Here is a 20025-nt window from a genome sequence, read left to right as displayed (position 1 = left end):
CTCAGTAGAAATGTCACTTATCTTCGGATAAACACGTTTGCAGCTTAAGGTGAAAAAGGCACTCACCTGGAAAATGAACAGAGGTGACTTGGCTGCCCCATACTTTCCTGGCATTACGCTTTCCATGTAGTACGCAATGAATGCGTAAATGGGAATATCCACTAGAAGCATTATCATAACATACAGGAACACCATTTCGTCTCCTGCAACAGCCTCTGTTGCCAAATTACTAAATAATAGCCCTTCACCTGAAATTGAAAACACCATTTTTATTCGATTTGTTTCGTCACTTTATTGCTTATTTATTTATTGAGGAGATTTCAGACACAGAACAAATGGCCATTTTACACTGAAATTGTCAGTAATATTAAAAGTAACAAAATAACAAACATATGATTAACTACATGGCTGTGATAACCTAGTATGACCTATGACTATAACCTAATATGATTATTTGGTTATATCTATTACCACTTTCTAGGTATTTTCTAGTTTCTGTGAACTAGGTCACAGCGGCTATCTATGCAAGTCTGCACTCTCAGACCGGAAAATAATTCAAGGTTTCATTGTGGCAAACCGAAAACAGGGTACGCTCAAAATTCTCTTCATAGTACTTTAAAATTCTTGTGGTACAATTCGGTAACAAACACTTTCAAGTATAATGACTCATTTGCGAGTGACAGGAACCTCTCAGGTTCGTCTTTTCCTTCTTCTGTCTTCTACTCTTCCATCCCTTTTAATCCTCTCCTCTTTGCATTTATTTTCGTTTCCTCTAATTTCTTCTCCTCTCGTCTTCTATCCCATCTTTTCTTCCCTTCTCTCCTTTCTTCTCCTCACCTGCCTCTCCTCTCTTCCTTTCTTTTGATTAGGCTTTCTGTCTCCCTCTTTTCTATTTCTTTCTTTTTCCTATTTCTCTCTTTCTCTCTTTCTATTATGGGACAGATAGAGACAGAGAGAGAAAGAGAGAGAGAGAGAGAGAGAGAGTAAAGAGAAAATAACAGAGAGAGATAGAAGATAGGTGTGTGTGTGTGTGTGTGTAGGACCCCTGACGTCATAGCGCACTGTGCTAACCACTCCGCCACGGAGGTCGGCGAGAATTGCAATGGCATTAAACGACATTAAAATACAAATACAATAAGGATAATATAGTACAATAATAACAATACAAGCAGTAGATTAAGAAATAACAGCAGCATAAGTAAGCTGAAGAAAAGTTCAATATTACACAACGTCCTTCACTCACCTCATGTTTGATATCTTTTAGGTCCATACATGCTAATTATTTGGAAACGTAAATATTACATAACTTATAATTACAAGATACGTCCAGAAAGTAAGTTCCGTTTGTAATTTATGCCGCAGCTGCACTGCAATCGCAAGAGTGCGCATGCGCGCCAAGTAGTTGGACCCATTGATAAGGCAGGGACGTCAGTGGTAGAGTACGTAGACAGAAGTGCAGGCGCTTCGTAGTGGGTTGCGATAGTGTTAAAAAAATCGAAACACCCGACGCGTGTGAAGTGCTGTGAGTCATATGGTTTTTGAGTGCACGTTATGTGTCAGCAACTGAAATTCACCGTCAAATTGGTGAAGAGTTTAGGTGAACAGATCATGAGTACCTCAATGGTACGGATATGGATGTGACAGTTTAACGAAGGACGGAACAATGTGCATGATGAGGAATTCAGTGGGCGACCATCTCTGGTGACAGACGAATTGGTCCATGCTGTGGGAGAGAAGATTAAAGAGAACGGACGATTCACCCTGACAAACACTGTCTGTGCATTTTCCACAAATTTCCCGGTCGCTGCTTCATGAAATTATGTCGGACAGACTGACCTTCCGCAAATTGTGTGCCCGCTGGGTCCCATGCTCGCTTACAGAAGACCACAAAAAGAACCGAATGGGAAGTGTATTACTGTTTTTTGACACGGTACTGTGAGGAGGGTGATGGCCTTTTAAATCGCGTTGTGGCTGGGGACGAGACATGGGTGTTGCATGAGACTCCGGAAACAAAACGACAGTCCTGGAGGCACACGCCCTCGCCACGAAAGACTAAAAGTCAGACCGGTTCTGACCACTCGGAAGGTCCTGTGCACGGTGCTTTGGGACAGACACGATGTATTGCTAGTGGACGTTTTCGAGCGCGGCGAAACCATCAACGCCAACACCTATTGTGAAACTCTACTAAAATTGCGTCGCGCAATCCAAAACAAGCGACGTGGCATGTTGAGCCGTGGTGTTGTTGTTCATTAACGACAATGCTCGTCCTCATACGGCGGCTGCAACGCAACGACTCCTTACAGACTTTGGCTGGGAAACATTGCCTCATTCCCGTATATCCCAGACCTCGCCCCGTCTGATTTTCATGTCTGCACCTGAAAGCTTTCCTTCCTGGCCAGAGCTTCGGGTATGACGATTCGTTCAAACAAGCTGTTACTACTTGGTTATCAACAAAGGCTGCATCGTTCTTCGATATGGGGATACAAAATCTGGTGTCTCGTTATGATAAGTGTCTCAACAGGGATGGCAAATCATGTTGAAACATGGTCCAAGGCCTGTACCTCAGTGTACAATAAAATGTTTTGTTCCATCACATTTTCTGTTGTTTTTTTTAGTTGGCTAACGGAACTTACTTTCTGGATGGCCCTTGCATAATATTGTAACTGTGACTTACCTCCACGCTCAAAATTTTCAATAATATTCAGGCCAATGTGTAGAGCGGTAGTGGGGACCAAGGTTAGAAGAAATTTCACGCCAATTGACAATTCCTCGTACTCCTTGTCAATGTAGCCACTGAGAGTACCGTACAAGGACGTCCACGCGAACACAGCCATGATGGTTGCTAATGTTGCTGCAATGACATTATTGTTAAAGAATGCTTTTCTATTTTTATATGTATTATATATTTGTAAATCGGGGCTGTCCAAAACTACCGAACAGCCCCAATACTTGATCCTGCAGAACTGTCTATACAAGACACCCGTGGAACCAAGACAACTTATAAAGTTTAAGCCGAGGAGATACACTTACGTCGTCGAAATGGGCAATGATACTGAAAAAAGACGTGGGGGTACAAGAGAGTATAAATTTCAGGTCGAAGCGTTTTTCAAAGTTGATATTAAAAAATATGACGAATAAGAATTTTCGGAATCCCAGGTATTCCTTATGGGGAATCAACTTCAAGTTACGGCTAATCAAATGGGAGTTTCGACTATTCTGCTGGGCAAGCACTTCTTCAAATTGCCCTCTTCCCGGTGATATCATTTTATATTCCATCGGAAGTTTGGTATTCCCAAGATAACAAATCAAAAAATACTCCCATATGGCCAATGCATTTCTCCTTGCCTTCTGGCAGTGTTGCCAAACGTGGTGCGCATAAAAGAGCTAAATTTCACCTTAAATGGAGTTAAAACTGACTTTCAAGAAGCTAGATTTACGAAGTTCTTCATAGAGTGATGTTAGTTGTCAAAGGGGCTGTTCCGTAAACTCTAAATTGATGACAATTTATTCTTAGTTTTCACCATCTAGATCCGGCGGCATCACCCATCTCATGGTCGTACGAAATCGAAAATAAAGGATGCCCTGATAACAATATTATGCCAATTTCACGTCAACACGGCGCTATAGAAAAAAGTAGCTGGGAATATAAGAGGGGATGGGGCGGCGCAGCCAATATAACAACATCACGTCACGTGCAAAATGTATAATCATGGCAAACGTTGGTGTATATATGGGCCGGAACCAGTGATGGTATCATAGTGAGGCGCGGGGGGCGGGCCCCCCAGTTCACAGGCAAATGAGTGCACGAAAGAGCCAGATCTGGCTCCAAGAGAGCTAAGTTGGCAACACTGCCTCGGAGAATCGACATTCATGTAAATGACGTCCTAGTCTTTTTAGCCACCAGGACGTACGTAAGCGCACAATACCCTCGAATGTACGCGCATGGAGGCTGGGTATTCTTGCCCCCTCCCCCTTATTGATGAGGATGAGTGATGATATGATGAAATTGCTGAAGGGACACTCACAAAGAACACCCATTTCCAGTCCTGGTGTTGGAGATTTATCTATAAAAGTAACCATGTTTATTCTTTCTTTATATATTTTATATTGCATATAGCTTCAATTGTTTATTTGTGTATATCAAATGCTTTAAGTAACCTGCACTCGGATTGGCTAATTCATTCTGAGCGCGGTGTCTAGTTGCCGCCATTTTAGCGCGGTTGTTACTTCCAGCCAGTGTGCGTAGAGAAGCCACTCGGGACACAGCCAGAAACCGTCGCGGACAATTATAGATACCGTAAGACTAACGTACATAGTTATAGTTATCAGTGTGTGTGCCTGTGTTTTCTTTACAACTACCAAGAGGATCGCGGTGAACTTTGCCCTGTAGCGACACAATCCATACCAGAGAGATGTAAGTGGTACCTACAATTTCACTTACATTTAGATCCTACCGGTTTGGATCATCATTCATTTCTGGTCCTTCACAGCCGGACAGGTTCTACATTCAGTTTTGGTCCTGTACGGTCCGGAACGCATTCACCTGGATTCGTACCCGGCACTTATAAATGTTAACTACCTGTACTAGATAATATGTTAAAAATAATAAGAATGAGATTCAATATAATAGTTTATCAATATCATAACTAGACATTGTGTATTAACTGTAGAAATAACAACTGATCACTAGTGCTCGGAAGTTGAGGAAAAATCCTTTTTTTCCCTAGTGTCCGAAGACGAGGCCCAACATAATACATGTTCATTTTGGGTCATTGTAGGCCAGAAAAAGGTGGGTTTTATTTGTCCTTTTTTGCCTTTTTCGGCGTTTTTTTGGCTTATAGGTTCTTTTTTAGCCTTTTTTAAGGTCTTAACAGGGTTTTTTTTCAACTTCACCTTCTTTCGACTACGTTTTTACTGCCCTCAATTCGAATCATCATCTGTTCATCACCTCTTAAACATCCTTTCTGTAGTAAAGAAATAAAAAAGAGAAAAATAAATATATTTGAACCATCCCTGAAACGAGAGAAAAACATTTTTGGACGACTGAAGCAGGAACGGTATGTACAAGGTCCTTTAACCGTAACATGTCTGGAAGGTCGCGCTGTAAGTGGCTACTTTCGCAGATGATGTGGTTCTGATCTCAGAGACAAATGCCGGCCTACAAAGGGCTCTGGACGGGTTGGAAAGATACAGCAGAGAATCCAAACTGCAAGTAAATCTCACAAAAACAAAAATTATGGTGTTCAAGAACGGATATGTATATGGAAAAGACGAAAGGTGGACTTTCAGAGGGCAAGAATTAGAAAGGGTAAAAAGAATACAATACTTGGGATTAGTTCTCACTATGGCAGGGACATGGACGAGACATATGCAAACGGTACAAGGAAAGGCTGGGGCAATAACAAACGAAATAATGCGGACAGTATGGAAATTGGAGAAATACGATATACATTTTGTGGAAAAACTGTATCGTACATTATTAATAGGGTCAATAGGGTACGGGAGGGAGATATGGGGAGCAAAGGGGGCGATGCACTAAACAGAATTCAATGCACATTTTACAAGAGGGCTTTGCATATCAGCATGGGCACTGCAAACTGCGGCGTACTACGGGAACTTGGATTGGTAAGGGAGAAAACGTGGGGTATGTTGAGAAGGGTTAAATACTGGGCGACATTAATTTTGAGAAGGGAGAACTCGGTAAAAGGGCAAGCGCTGATGCAACAGGTACAAGGGGAGGAAATGGGAACATGGGCGAAAGAGATCAGAGGTAAACTATACGAAATTGGACTGGGATGGATCTGGGAGGGTGAACACGTTGACCAGGGGACATTGCAATTAGTGAAACAAAGATTAGAGGATATAGATAGGCAGGAAATAATAGCGGAATGTGAAACCAAGAGATCGCTCGAACTCCAAAGAAGGGGACCGCGGGAATGAGGACAAGTAGCGTACATCAAGAAGGTGAGCATGGTGGCAAGAAAGGGGTTGGCATGGATGAGGCTAGGGGGATGGAGACACAACACAGTAAAAAATGAGGAAGGGATATATAAATGCGTATTATGCAATGGTGATGATGGGACAGAACATTTATTCTTATGTCAGGACACGCGCGTTCTGCAGGAGGAGGAGCTACGCAACATCAGCTTGGAAACTGTGTTCAAATCAATCGTAGTGCAAAGAAACATGGAACTATTGGAAAAAGTGGGTGTATATTTACAAACAGTTAGGGGGAAAAGAAGTGTTGCACAGAGACGGGATAAGGAAGAATAATAGTGTTAGTTTAAGTGAGAACAGTTAAAACGACCAGAACTGCTATTTAACACATATACGGAATGTAATGGAAAGTGTAATCTGTAAGGAAAATCATAGTTGTGTATTACAAATAGATGTAGTACGCACAGCCGATGGCTCGCACATGAGATAAGCAAGAAATACTTACTTACTTAGTTTCTCTTGTTTTGATGCATTCAGCACGGTGTATACGACCAGACAGCACGCGCCTGCAAAGATCTCAAGTCAAATAAGGAGGTGCCGGGCAGAGGGAGGGGTGGGTAGGTTAAAACTGAAGTTATTAAATAATTTGGTTCACATTTATACGTCCTGTTTTCCGTTTTTGGGTTCTTTTCTTGATTTTTTATAGGTCTTTTTTTTGGCAATTTACAGGTCATCGACTTCCTAGCCCTACTAATGATAGTAAAGTTTTGCTTAATCAAACTGCAAGTGTAAATCATTTAGTATTTTAAAAACACTAGAAACGGGTCATTTAAAATTGCATGATAATTATTATTACTGCAATACACCTAAAAATTCACAAAAAACATGGTGCAGTAAGACTATTTTCATAACGTCTCCTGCTGTCTGCGCTCGTCTAACTGGCGAGTCTTGGTGCAGATTTGAGATGACGTCAGCGATCCGTAGATTTCACGTTCAGTGATGGAGGCTTTTAGAGTTCTAACTACCTTTCAGGTTACAAATGCACAACAGTCAGAGGATGTTACGGGAATAATCGTACTGTACTTACCCGTTGGGCAACACGAGCTGATGGTGAAACAGAAAAATGTTGACGAAACGAGGAAGAGCAGCAAGAACAGCCAGAGCAGGAAGACATCCGTGTTGGATATCCCACCAATTACTACTATGATGATTGTGAGTACGGTGATTGTGGGGACGTGCAGCATCATGACGAAGATCAGCCATCCTGTTGAATTGAGCCACGGCTGCAAGCCCATCATCTTCGTCAGTTCCTGAAACGAAGTTCCAGTGGCGTGTCCTGAAAATTTTTGACTTGGTTTACCGCAATAATTCTTATTCATTGTACCGTATTTATTATACACCCAATATAGATTAATTAGACATAAAACAAGAAGAGGAGTCCGACAACTTCGAATTTCCGCCCATTTTGATATTTTTCATAAAATTTCCCCTTTCACCAAAAATTGGACAAGGGGAATTTCCCTTCATGTAGCAACACTGACTCTTCCAAGCGTGGCACGGAAATAGAAAGAAACAATTATTTTCAAATCAAAAATGTATATTATAAATTTGTGGAAAGATATTCGATTACATTTGATTTTTTTTATTTATCGTCGCTTTTGCAAGTTTTGACTAATCGCAACGATGATGATGAGTGATCATATGATGAAATTGATGAAGGGACACTCAAAAGGACACCCACTCCCAGGCCGGAATTCGAACCCGGGACCCCTGGCATCGCTGTGCAACGATATTGGTTGGAATGTTTGCTTAAAAGTTTTTTTTTTTACAGAAATTGTAATTACTTTTCTTACTTTTTGGGCTTTAGCCTCTTTTCCCTTTCCTAGTCGCATTTTTGACATGGCCATCATACTTTGTACACAACATAACTAACAATGTGACACCAACTCCTGTAGGTTCGATACCCAGTGGAGGCACATAGTGGTTCGGATTCCACTTTAAACTGTAGGCTCAGTCACGATTAGCCTTCTGTGCATAAAAGTTTGACTTAAAACTCGAATCAAAATAAACCAAATCATCTCGTCCCAGATAGCACAGATAGCTTGCCGCAAGCATGAAGCAAGCTTACCATGGCAAGCTAAGTAGCTAGCAGCAAGCTTGCCATGGCAAGCTACTGTATTAGCTGGATGCAAGCTTGCATTAAGCAATCTAGTTACCACAAGTGGAAGTTTCAGCAAGCTTGCCAAGGCATGCTTGCATCAAGCTTTTCATAAATAGCTGTAAGCTTACAGAATGCAATGCTCGAAGTAAGCCATAATGTGTATCTTTAAGCTAAATTTATATATATATATATATATATATATATATATATATATATATATAAATATATATATATATAAACATGGCTGTAATATACATTGTATACACATATATGCATAACAGCAAAACTAAAAACAATTGGTGCTAATTAACAACAAACACCCATCTTTGTAACATCACAATTTATCTTTGCAGCTCATAAAATCTTTTCCTGTTCCCCAAAATAGGCAATAGTTAGGCTGAAGAGTTCAATGAACTAATCTATATGGAACTATACGTATATTGGTAATACATTTTTCTTTGCAGTACCTTTTTTTTTTCCCGTTCATCCGTTTAGAGGGTTATGTCCCTCTCTTCGGTACGTGCTAGATACTTTGCAGTACTTACTTCCTGATTATAATATAGTCTTGGATAAATATATTTATCATGGGAGTTTCATTTTTAGTCACCACTTTTATTTTCTGATCTTTGTTGCAACTTCAATATTCATACATCTTTCGAAGGATAATAAAACACATTTTTTCACTAATTGCAAACTTATCCTTATTTATGCTACTAAAACTTATGTTTATTTTACATTTGAGTTGTACTGCCATCTAGGTTACGCCGCATGAAATAAAAGCTTTGGTGCTTTATTCACACTGGAATTCATTCCACCGTATTTCAGTTTTATTTCATTTTGTCACTATTGTTTATGTTTAATAAGTATCTCTATTGTTATATTAAATGGCTGTGTCTATTGTTTTACTTTTTTTTTAATGCATCCTTATCACATGCATCAGGCTTACGTCGAGCTTGCCATGTCAAGCTTGCCTTGACAAGCTAAAAGGAAGCAAGCTATCGCAAGCTTGCCCCAAGCTTATGTGCTATCTGGGGTGTAAGATACGCCACCACAAAATTGCATACAGAACTAAAAAATTGGAATTAGAATACCAATTAATAACCATTTTCTATTTCTGAAACAAATTAAGTATTTTTACAGAAAAAAATATTTATATTAATTAGATTACCAAGAACATTCCATCGAGTTCTTGTTCAAAGATGTGTTGTTATGTAGAATGACGCAGCAATGTATAAATTGTCTCGTCTTATAAACTTAAATTTTAATAAACTACTCTTTAAAAAAACTTTAAAATATCGATTTTGGAGTGTTTCTCTATATTAAGCTGAAATTGATACCATGAGTTTAGCAATAACTAAATTTGTGTTATCGATGATTATTATTATTATAATGTTTGAAAGCATCAACTCGCTTCACGATGAAGCTTCGTTTAAAAATCTAATTGCAAATGTGATAAAGTCATCCAGGGATAAACATTTGGGTGTTTGGGAGAGGGGTCATTGCCATACCTCGTTAATTCGCTAACATACCTTCATCCCATTCTGTTTCTCTTCCGTTGTGTTGTACAGGATAACAAATGCATATACGAGGAACCCAGACACGATATTAGCAGTGAGTTTTGAATGCTCTACAATGTATCGCCCTCCTCCGTCTCGGCTTTCATCCTGTGTATAGAGAACAATCACGATTATCATAAGTTTATACAATTTTATTAAGCACGTAAGAGATAAGTTATACTTTACACCGCTTGGCGGCTGTTTTCGCTGTCTGTATTCTTTGCACCGTTGTTGTGAAAACAACGCTTAATTTTCCCTTCATAATGGCCCCAAAGTGCAATAGCGATACTACCAATTTTCTTTGAACCCTCATCACACTTTCAAATTACCGCCCTACTTCTTTTGTAAAATAATAAAATAATCACACAACACACACACACATATATACACATCCTCAAGCATCCGCTATCCCTCTTTTGGACGCAGTGTTCGCCCTGTTCACCAATATGATAAATCCAGAATTCATGTTTAAAGTTGCTATTTACCTACGTCAGGGGTTCCCGAACTTTTTTTGTTTCACGGCGCCGTTAGTGTTTCAAGATGTTTCTGCGGCGCCCAAGTCAGAATGTAGGCCTATCGAACACTTGCAACGCTCAGTTAATGCGGTTACGTTGCTTGCCTTAAGTTAAAAAATAAACACATATTTCAAATTCAAAAGTACTAAATAAGCACATATTTGGAACAATCATATTATTTCAGTGAAAATATTGGGACATTTCGCGGCGCCCCTGGAAGCCAGCCATGGTGTCTCAGGCCGCAGCGGCGCACACATTGGAAACCACTGACCTAGAAAAATGTATAGCTAGGTTTCAAGAAAATTAAAAGAAACCTTCTTCAAATTTTAATATCTCTTCATTTTCCTTCCCATTATATCTGGGTTAACATTTCTTTGCCAAATGTCTTCTATTACCAGAGCAGGGTTTGAACACAGATCACTGACATTGTAGTCGGCAAACGTAGATGCATTGCAAGAAAAATGACATTCATCATAACGAAAAGTTGAAGTTACAGTACATATACTGCATCTCTTTTACATATGCCTGCCACTACTTTCTCATTGTTGTCTAAAACTTCATCAGGTAAAACTAAGTCTAGTGTATAATTTCCAGTACAACGTAATCGTTCCTTGCTACGGAAGAAGTGCTGGCAGGCAAGCTACATTTTCTTTCAACTGCTGTGCTGTGCCGAAACAAGTTTTCAGCTGTAACGATTGCACTGCCACCTACTGGTTGTTCTGGAATGTCTGAGTCAGTTTCCGTCGAACCGGGCAAAAGAGTGTAGTTGTTCGATATTATGTCTCTTGTTTGTTTGTTATTATGCATTAAGTGAACACCTTGGTTGTTAACAGTGTAGTTTGAAAGTGACAATAGTGAAGAAAGGCGGAAATTTTCATGACGTCGTTACTTTTGCAACGAACTCGCCCTCGTTTTGAGTAGCTACAAGGTAAGTGTTGGGCACACTTGGCCCTCTGTACTTCCTCGATTAGTTTATGAACGTTTTCAACTATTTTTGGCTCGCGGAAATGTGTTATTGTGAAGTAAAGTACGTCTGTAAGCTTAGCGTGAAGCAGAGCAGCTCGCGCAAGTGAATGTACCCAACATGTCATTCCACAACAGCAACAGATGCGACGTTGCCTGGCGTTTCACAAATGTATTACAAAATAAAGTACTAAAGGACTAAAAACTTATGAAACCAAAATAGAAATCAAATTATAGTTAGGAGTGTTAGATTAATTGGTGTTTGTACTTTTACGTCGTTAGGTTAGGACTGTTAGGTTTGGTGTTGATAGAAATTTTCAACGTTTTTGTTAAGTTAGGAGTTCGAAATTTGATGGTGTGATATTTTGCTCGTGCTCTCTTGCTATTTGAGTGCGCATACAACCGCCGATTTTTTATAATAAAAAGCGACGATAGTACTAGGAGATGGCAGTTTGTACTTTTCACTTACACGGGCTGTACTTTAGTGTCAAATATCTACGTTATTTGTGTTTTCCACGCACTTGAACCAATTTTATATTACGTAAAACATCAAAATCTGTCGATTGAAAAATCGACTTAATTCTCAATACTGAAACACTGCTTCCACAATACTTGTAAGAATCATTAAAATCATTCGGAACCGTTACCCTTTTCAATATTGAGGGCAGATTAGTACTAATTTACTATTCCCCGAACAGATTTCTTCATTTTTACAGAAGAAACTATTTACGGTAATACGTTCTTGTAGCATTGTCTAACATCTGGAAGGTGTTGTCTGTGATGTGGGAATGTATCATAGCGGAAATTCATGTTTTTTGTTGAAAATTAATTCTCCGACGGACAATAGCCTTTGGCGCGTATACCTTGGTAGATCATCACGCGTCGTGATTGTGTTTTGTTGATGTTCATTGGGATGCAGTGTTGCAACCTTCTGTGTTTCCAACCAAAAATACAAACATGACGTGTCGTGGATGCGTGGTACCACAAACCATTGACGCATAGCCCCAAACACCATTCACGGATAGCCCCACGAACAATTTCCGGCAAGGTTAGGTTAGGCAAGCATAGTAAAAATTTTGTTCGTAAAACAATGCGAAAAGGTTAAAAAAAAAATCAACTTAGTATTTTTTCGGTTACGAAGGTTGAAACACTGCATAGCGGATGAAAATCGACAAAACACAAGCACGACGCGCGATGAGGCACATAGGTGTACGCGCCGCAAGCGAAAACTAAAGAAGTACTCGTAATGTGAAAAATTGTAATTACTTTCATTTAAAAAAACATGAATACACCTTAAACAATGTTCCGCGAAGCAGATAGGTAAGAAAGAATGTTAGAAATGACGAAACGAAGAAGTTACATGTGTTCGGGGAATAGTTAATTTTTACCACATGCTACAACTTTCCTTTGTTGCACACCCGTCACTGAGTATGGGATAATAGCAACATAGGCAGGTATGCGATTTTTAGTTTATATTATTCTTAATGGTGAATCTCAGGTGACGCTATAGCACGGTGCGCCTGCGCCGCCTATATCACAATATGTTCATGCTCAGTTCACCCGTGGGCATTACGGACGATTTTTTTTAGAGGGGAAACTGCTGACACCCCCCCCCCCCCTTCCTTAGGAGAGAAACCATTAAATCGTTCTACGGTACTTAGTTTAATAAAATAAAATCCAGAGTGATGGCACTTCTAACCAAGAATTTTCTGCGAGGGACACAGAATATACTCTAAGCATAGAAGATGTAACATTGAAATTGTCATGTGCAATTTTTTCTAGATATTAAAACAGCATAAGAACAGACCCCTGAACAGTGTAGTAGAAACAAAGTCGTCGCCTTGTAATCAAGGACACTGGTTTCGATGCCCAGTGGAGGCTCATAGTGGTTTAAACTGTAGGTCCAGTCCAGATCACCCAACTTGTGCACAAGAAACTTACAAGAGTCCGTCTTAGAACCAATTTACGGTCACATAAACTTACAGGAATGAATCTTATCAATGTACACTCCTGTCCAGATAAAGCGGTACGTACTTAAACTGTCCACCATTATAAATGTTAACAGGAGTGTACAAATTACCTCCACCAGGAAACGAACCCAGGACCCTTTGATTATAAAGTGGTAGCATTAGTAGCATTTTGTGATATAGAAATAATTCAATGATATTTGTATTAACAGAAAAGGTTAAGCTTGAAAATGCATTTCCTAATTGATTGATTGATTAATTTGGTGTTTTAAGTGCACTTTATGCACAGTAAAGCTAAATTAATTTCCTTTCCTAAGGTGGAACTGTCTTAAACATAGGAAATATTAAACCCTAGAACTTTCTCGATTTGTGACCACAAATTAATGTTATTGCCTTGTAATCAACAAGTCCCGAATTCGATTTCTGCCGTCGACTTATTTAAGTGCCTTGTAAATGTAATTCCGATTAGTGTTTTCATGGTAGACTTTGTTTTATTCTAATGCAATCTCGAAAAAGATTTCATATAGTGTGTATATATATATATATATATATATATATATTATACTATTATTTAATATGCAGTGACCACTTTTGGGAAGGACACGCGCCCCTTGCCCTGTCAATGAGTGTTACTTATTATGATATTGTGTTTCTGTAGAATATTCATACAAGCCGCTAAATTAATTTCACTGGTCGGTCGCTCATATTATGGTACTAAATTATAAATATTACAGACCTGAACAATTACTTGCCTGAAATGCGTCCTTATTTCCATTAATGAAGCTTTGTTGTCTTCTCCCATTGTTTGATTTCTTCATGGCTAGTGACTCATTGTAAAACCTCCGACCTGAAACGAATTACATGTTGAAAAAATATTATTAACAAGACTAACTGAGATTTGGTGAAAATCAATAAATGTAAACTTCCACCAGTTTTGAACATGTATTGCAATAAACAAAACTAGACTTTCCAGTAGTTTATTTGATCTAGTGTAGGAATGTTTAGAAACCATGTACGGAGATTTGTTTTTATTTGTAATTAAAAACAACCAGGTTCAATTTGCCGCACCCTGTAGGCCTACTACATATAAACGTGATATTAAATTGCATTTTTTTTACTTTTTGTAGAAATACTATTTATCATGAATTAAATTTACACAAGGAGTGAACCTTATTTGTTAAATGGTTTGCAAAAACATATTTCCATACCATGTTCCACACCCTGTTGGGAGTTTGTTGTTCTACTTTCGTTAGTTGTGTATTTAGGTCAAGTTCTCGTTCGTACAGGTCGTTGACTTGCAGGCTTTGTATCGTACTTCCTGTTCACAGCCGATAAACATATTCTACAATGGGTGTTAAGAGATGAGCAAGGTTCTTTGGTGTAGCTTCCCTGTTCATGGTCAGGTTCAAAGGAACTTTGTCCATCGTTCGAAGCACGTTCGCTTTGAAGCTATCTGGCTGTTGTACAGACTTATGATAAAGCAGCGTTAGTATTTAAGGATTTTTTTCTGCTTACATCAGACGAAATGAGGGGTTTCGCCTGTTTCTAAACGGGAACTTTTGCACGGAAGTGACGAATGATAGGCGACATGTGTCACATTCGAGAGAGCCAATCAATTGCAACGTATCACAGCGTATAGCATGACACGCTGCATAAGCCTGCAGTCATTTGGTCGGTCTTGAAGTGACAGGACATGCGTCGCTTATCGCTTCGGTATGAAATCTCTCTTAAGCTTAGTTTCCATTCTGACAAGTTCCAGACTCATGACGCGCAACAAGCACCGGCGCATGTTGCGCGTCATTTAATGCACTGTTTTCAATTCAAAACTACAGGGTGTCCCACTATCTTTCGAACCCGAAAAAAACGTTATAATTTCCGAACAAACATACATAGGAAAATGAAATTCACAATACACGTACCTTGTTTCATGCTGAATACATGATCGTCACAGCAAGTGCTGGACGTCCAGACATGTTTATACACGGCGTTCCATATTGTGAAAAGTCCGATGTAGAGTCTCCGATGTGATCTCTTGAATCGCTTTCTCGATGTTGTTTCGCAACTCTTGCAGTGATCGTGGTTCGTTTCTGTAGACACAACCTATAAGGAAACCCCATGAAAAGAAATCCGGAGGTGTCAAATCTGGGGATCTTGGCGGCCACAATCGTTTGGAGACGATTCTGTCACCAAAAAAGGACTCAATGTCTGCCATGGACACGTTGTAAGTACGGCATGTCGCTCCGTCTTGTTGGAAATAACCGCGACGCAGTTATTCATCATCCAGCTAATTCACAAATGCACTGAAGATGTCTAAGTAAACTTGTGTGTTTACTCTATCTTCAAAGAAGATGGGTTCAATGATAAGCTGTCGGGAAATTGCACACCAAACTCCCACCTTCAATGGTTCTTTACGGCGTCCAAATTCACGTTGAACGGTCTGATACGATCCCGATATCCAATATTTCTTTACAATGAACACGCGTTCTGGTACGGTGTACCGATCCATCCTCGCGATGCAGGGACTCGCGCATCACACTAACCCACACGCACCACTTCCACTGGCGCCACCTACCATCTTTGCTTTGACGCGTGCGTTTATGTTCAACCCTGCCTCGTGTTCAGCATGAAACAAGGTACGTGTATTGTGAATTTCATTTTCCTATGTATGTTTGTTCGGAAATTATAACGTTTTTTTCGGGTGAGACACCCGTTACTTATTCAAAATACGCCCGCAACAACACTGGAGTGCAGGACCACAGTGTAGCGTGTGCAGTGCTTTACAGTAGTTCAGTGTTTCTTCTCTTGTATTGTAATATTTTGGTGGTGATTTAACTTGTGTAACGATGGACAATATAGCTATGGAGAGTTTTGTGGTTATGGCAGGCGCGTACTGGTGACATTCCACAACACTGACTCCTGTTCATATTGCTCTATGAGTTTTACTACTTTCGACCAATCCAAATTGTCCACAAAACAAACACTCACGTACAACTAGACAACCAACTACAACAACTACACTCAAATAACAGGACGTTGTGTCGTGACGCCACTTCAGCCCGAACAGCGAGCATGTGGTTGTCGTCGCATCGTCTGTTTCTACTCTAGTGCGCATGCCCGTGCCCCAGGAACTTGCTGCAAGCTGTTTCCATTGTCCGCGGCGCATGACGCGACGCATGTTGTGCGTCAAAATCGTTTGAGGCAATTTTGTCCCCAGCACTTGCGCCGCGGCATGTTGCAGACAGTTTCCATTTCAACAAATGCTTGACACATGCCGCGTCGCATGCCCCGCGTCATGTTGCGCGGCAAATTTGTGGTAATGGAAACGGGGCTTTAAGGTTCAGAAACGCACTTCAGGAACCTTATTAGGAGCGGATGTCGTTCTATTCACTGATTGTGCGCGGATTGAAAGCCCCACATGAAATCTACTGACGCAACCAAAGTCTGACTGGAATTTTGCATTCATAATTTAGTTACTAAACAGTGCAATTTACACCCAGACAATACAGTAAGCTTGAAGCAAGTTTTTCATGCAAAGTGAACAAGTTCGCTGCAAGCATATAATGGCAAGCTGTAATCTTGCATCAAGCTTGACTCAAGCCAACTAGTAACTACGTGTCAAAATTACTGCAAGCTTGGTCATAGAAGCATGCTTGATGTGAGCTTGATTCAAGCGTACCTTATCCAACTAGCTTTGACAAGCTACAAGCAGGCTACCACATGTTTGACAGCACCATGAATATAGGCGGCTGAACTGGACGCTGGTGCCATATATGGGAAAAGCAAAGCGAAAGGGACAAAATTATCTTTAACTTCCGAACACAAGGGCAACGGCGCTAACTTCTGCCAACCGCCTAACTTCATGGTCGTGCGTTTAGAATCGTTTTACCTGAATCCAGATATCTTCTATGGCTCACGAACGCCGGTAACTCCACATTTTCAAAATTGACAGCCGTAGAATCTTCCAATATCTCTTTGGATTTAGCTTTTTCCTTACTATTCTGCAAAAGGGAGAATACCAACAATATTGGGAAACCGAATTCGACAAGCGTCAGAAACCAGTGCCTTTTGCGTATGATGAAGCTCTTCCATAACACCAAGTATAACTTTGTCAAGATTCCAAACGCCATATTTTCCCACCACGATTCTACTGCTGCATCATCATCTTCAGGTTCTTCGTTCTCGGACTTCTCCTCCGAATCTTCTTCCAAGCTATCTGAAAGATCTGACTTATCTGTACCTCCGTCAAGCGTCTCTGAAAACCCACTATCTTCCATGCTACGTGAGTCTGCAAGTAAAGTTTTAACTGATCATTTATCTATTCATATATACAGGGTTATTCACACAAAAGTAACACACTTCATTCACCTTTTATTTCACATGACGCGAGACATCTGGGACATCCATACATTCTGAAGAGAGTGCGATGTGCACGCAATACTGTCACAGTCGCTGTAAAAGTGCAGTACATGCTACCGTGATGTGAGCAATTGAATGGCATACAGCTGTGTCAAAGGCATTTTCAAAATAATGGCTGCACGTGCCATGCACCAAATGAGTCCTTGGTGTTGATCCAAAGTGTCTTCGAAGACAGGATAATTTCCTGAAACTTATGGCTACAGAGATTTATATTACCTGACTTGATCCCATCGACTTCTTCCTGTGTTGATATCTTAAGGACAAAGTGTACGCTGTGCGCCATCTGACTTAGAACAAATTTAAGGAGAGCATTACAAACTATATCGCCGGTATTGACAACAGCATACTCGAACGAACGACCAGAAATATGTAACGACATGGCCAGCTGTGCCTTCAGAAGAATCAAGAGGGAGAATTTCAGCGAGTAATGTATAGGTTATTGAATTCCCATATCTATGCTACATTTCAGATGTAATAACTTGATGCTAAATTTACTCTTGTTCGCATGTATTAATAATGAAATGTGTCAGTTTTATGTGAATCACCCTGTATATGTATACGGAATTAAATTTCATTTTTAAGCCCTGCAGTTATTTTTCGCCCAGGATTTCGTAGACTTGCACTGTTCCTGTCTTCAGGCCGTTTGATATGTATCCAGATGTGAAAAAATAGGGCAAACGGCATAACTGCACAGGTTTCCCGCCAGTATACCACCTCACCATCCGAATTACATAAAGTTTTCTCAGATATTTCTGGGGGCAAGTGCTCCCTGGTCCCCCTCTTCGGGAACCCTTGTTTTACACGTAGATATGAGTTTCAATTTCCAAAAATTTCTAGCTTACACTAGCTTACCGGGTTGAGTGGGACCAGACCCATCCGCTCTTGTCTTTCGATTTTGCAACTGTGAATATTTTTCATAAAAAATGCAAATAAATTACATTGTTCACTAGGTTGTTTACTTTTGTTTATAAAATCATAAAGGTGACGTTCATAGGTGGCAAAAAGAACTTCAATGAATCCAAATGGAGAAACAAAGATGCTACTAGGAATTGCAAATGTTTTGGGTTGAGGTTCAAAATGTAATATGTGCCTGTTTTACACATGATCTTTTGTTATTGTGATATTTTACTATTTGATAATAGAGCATTAGATATTTAACAAACGTAACTTGCATATTTTTATATGAAATAAAGCCACCAATTAATTGTTACAACCAGAAATAATTTCCTCTTTAGATTTTATATGCAGCGAGTTTTAAGACAACAGTCATTATACAAAAACTACTACAAATCATTAAACCTAACTCTATTGTGTTTTCACTTTTGTAGTGTACGTTTATGGAACAGATGTTCTTGATATTATTCGTCTTCATATAGTGTTATTATTTAATCATTTTCGTGAATGAGAAGTGACATATTAAGGTGTTCGTAAACAAATGACACCTCTAAGTGGTATATTCTTCTCGTCTCATTTAGACAAACTAATATGTAAAGATTAGAAATGTAAGAATTGCTCTTATGAAAATTCTCCATGACTTACCTAATTAGAACAACTTCCAAGATTTATTCAATAAGGTCTAGCCAAATATTGTATAATAACATTCATTGGCCATAATTCACTTGCTTCATTCTCTTGGATATGTAAGGATTTCCACTGCTCCTGAAGGTTTTTTCCTTCCATTATGTTTTCAATTATATTTTTTGTATGCCTTCTGCCCTTATTGAGCTTTTTCCTGCAGATTACGTCAACAATATTAAGTTGCCTTGCGTCAACAATACAGTCAGCCACATTATGTTCTGTCAACAACGTTGTTTTTCGAAACAGTCATTGAATGGCACAGAAAGTGATGTCATTTGTGCAGGAAAGTTAAAACTAATATAATTATCGTAGTCACCGTGCTTAATTCAATGCTGTTCCGTCTGTCGTGTGCAGTGGCGAGCACTCCGTATGCATACCCAGGGGTCAGTTGTTACTGAACATTTTGGTGAACGTAGCGAGTGTGGAAACTGTCATAAGGCCAGTGGAAGTAGCTAATCTATCTTTATCTTGCAACTGATATACTTAAAAGTAATCTTATCTCCGGGTACCTCATTGAATGGTAAGAGTGAACACTCTCAGCATTCACTTTCCTTGGGTAAAAATTCTTCAGATGAAACGCACTGCCATGAAAATAGGCGGCTGGGTAAAATTACGCTGATACCACATGTGGAGAAAAGCAAAGCGAAAGCGGGTCAAAAGCCGCTGGTTCCCGCGCACTGTGTGGCAACGTCAACCAGGCTGCGTTGCCGGGTCACTTTCGAGTCCCATTTGATACAGAGCTGTTGATCGTGTGAATTGAAAGTTCGTTACAGGCCCCAGAAATGGAGTCCCATATTTACATTTGTGACCCACATTCTAGAATACTGTTCACCAATTTCGAACATGGCTGCCCATTCTCATACCTCTAAGATCGACAGTGTTCTCAGCTTTTTTCTCTCCATCGTTCGATATAGAGTGCCTGCCCTGAGACA

At 39.8% G+C, this 20025-nt stretch overlaps 1 protein-coding gene across 1 annotated transcript in view; it reads right to left on the bottom strand.

Moving 5' to 3' along the window:
• Positions 1–19141, bottom strand: part of LOC145987571 (phospholipid-transporting ATPase ABCA3-like) — a 31420-nt gene extending 12279 nt beyond the window's left edge. The window contains exons 1-7 of the mRNA XM_083121919.1: positions 19055–19141; positions 16986–17384; positions 13852–13946; positions 9628–9762; positions 7025–7247; positions 2675–2851; positions 67–248 (exon numbers count right to left, since the gene is read on the bottom strand). Of these exons, the coding sequence (XP_082978045.1) occupies positions 67–248; positions 2675–2851; positions 7025–7247; positions 9628–9762; positions 13852–13946; positions 16986–17373 (1200 nt within the window). The 5' untranslated portion in view covers positions 17374–17384; positions 19055–19141. The remainder of the gene's footprint in view (positions 1–66; positions 249–2674; positions 2852–7024; positions 7248–9627; positions 9763–13851; positions 13947–16985; positions 17385–19054) is intronic.
• Positions 19142–20025: the final 884 nt, after the last annotated feature.

The sequence above is a fragment of the Lepisma saccharinum genome, chromosome 5 (assembly GCF_977018435.1).
Source record: "Lepisma saccharinum chromosome 5, izLepSacc3.1, whole genome shotgun sequence".
NCBI lineage: Eukaryota > Metazoa > Arthropoda > Insecta > Zygentoma > Lepismatidae > Lepisma > Lepisma saccharinum.
Note: the sequence above shows the minus strand (reverse complement) of the source record. Positions and strands in the feature narration are given on the sequence as shown.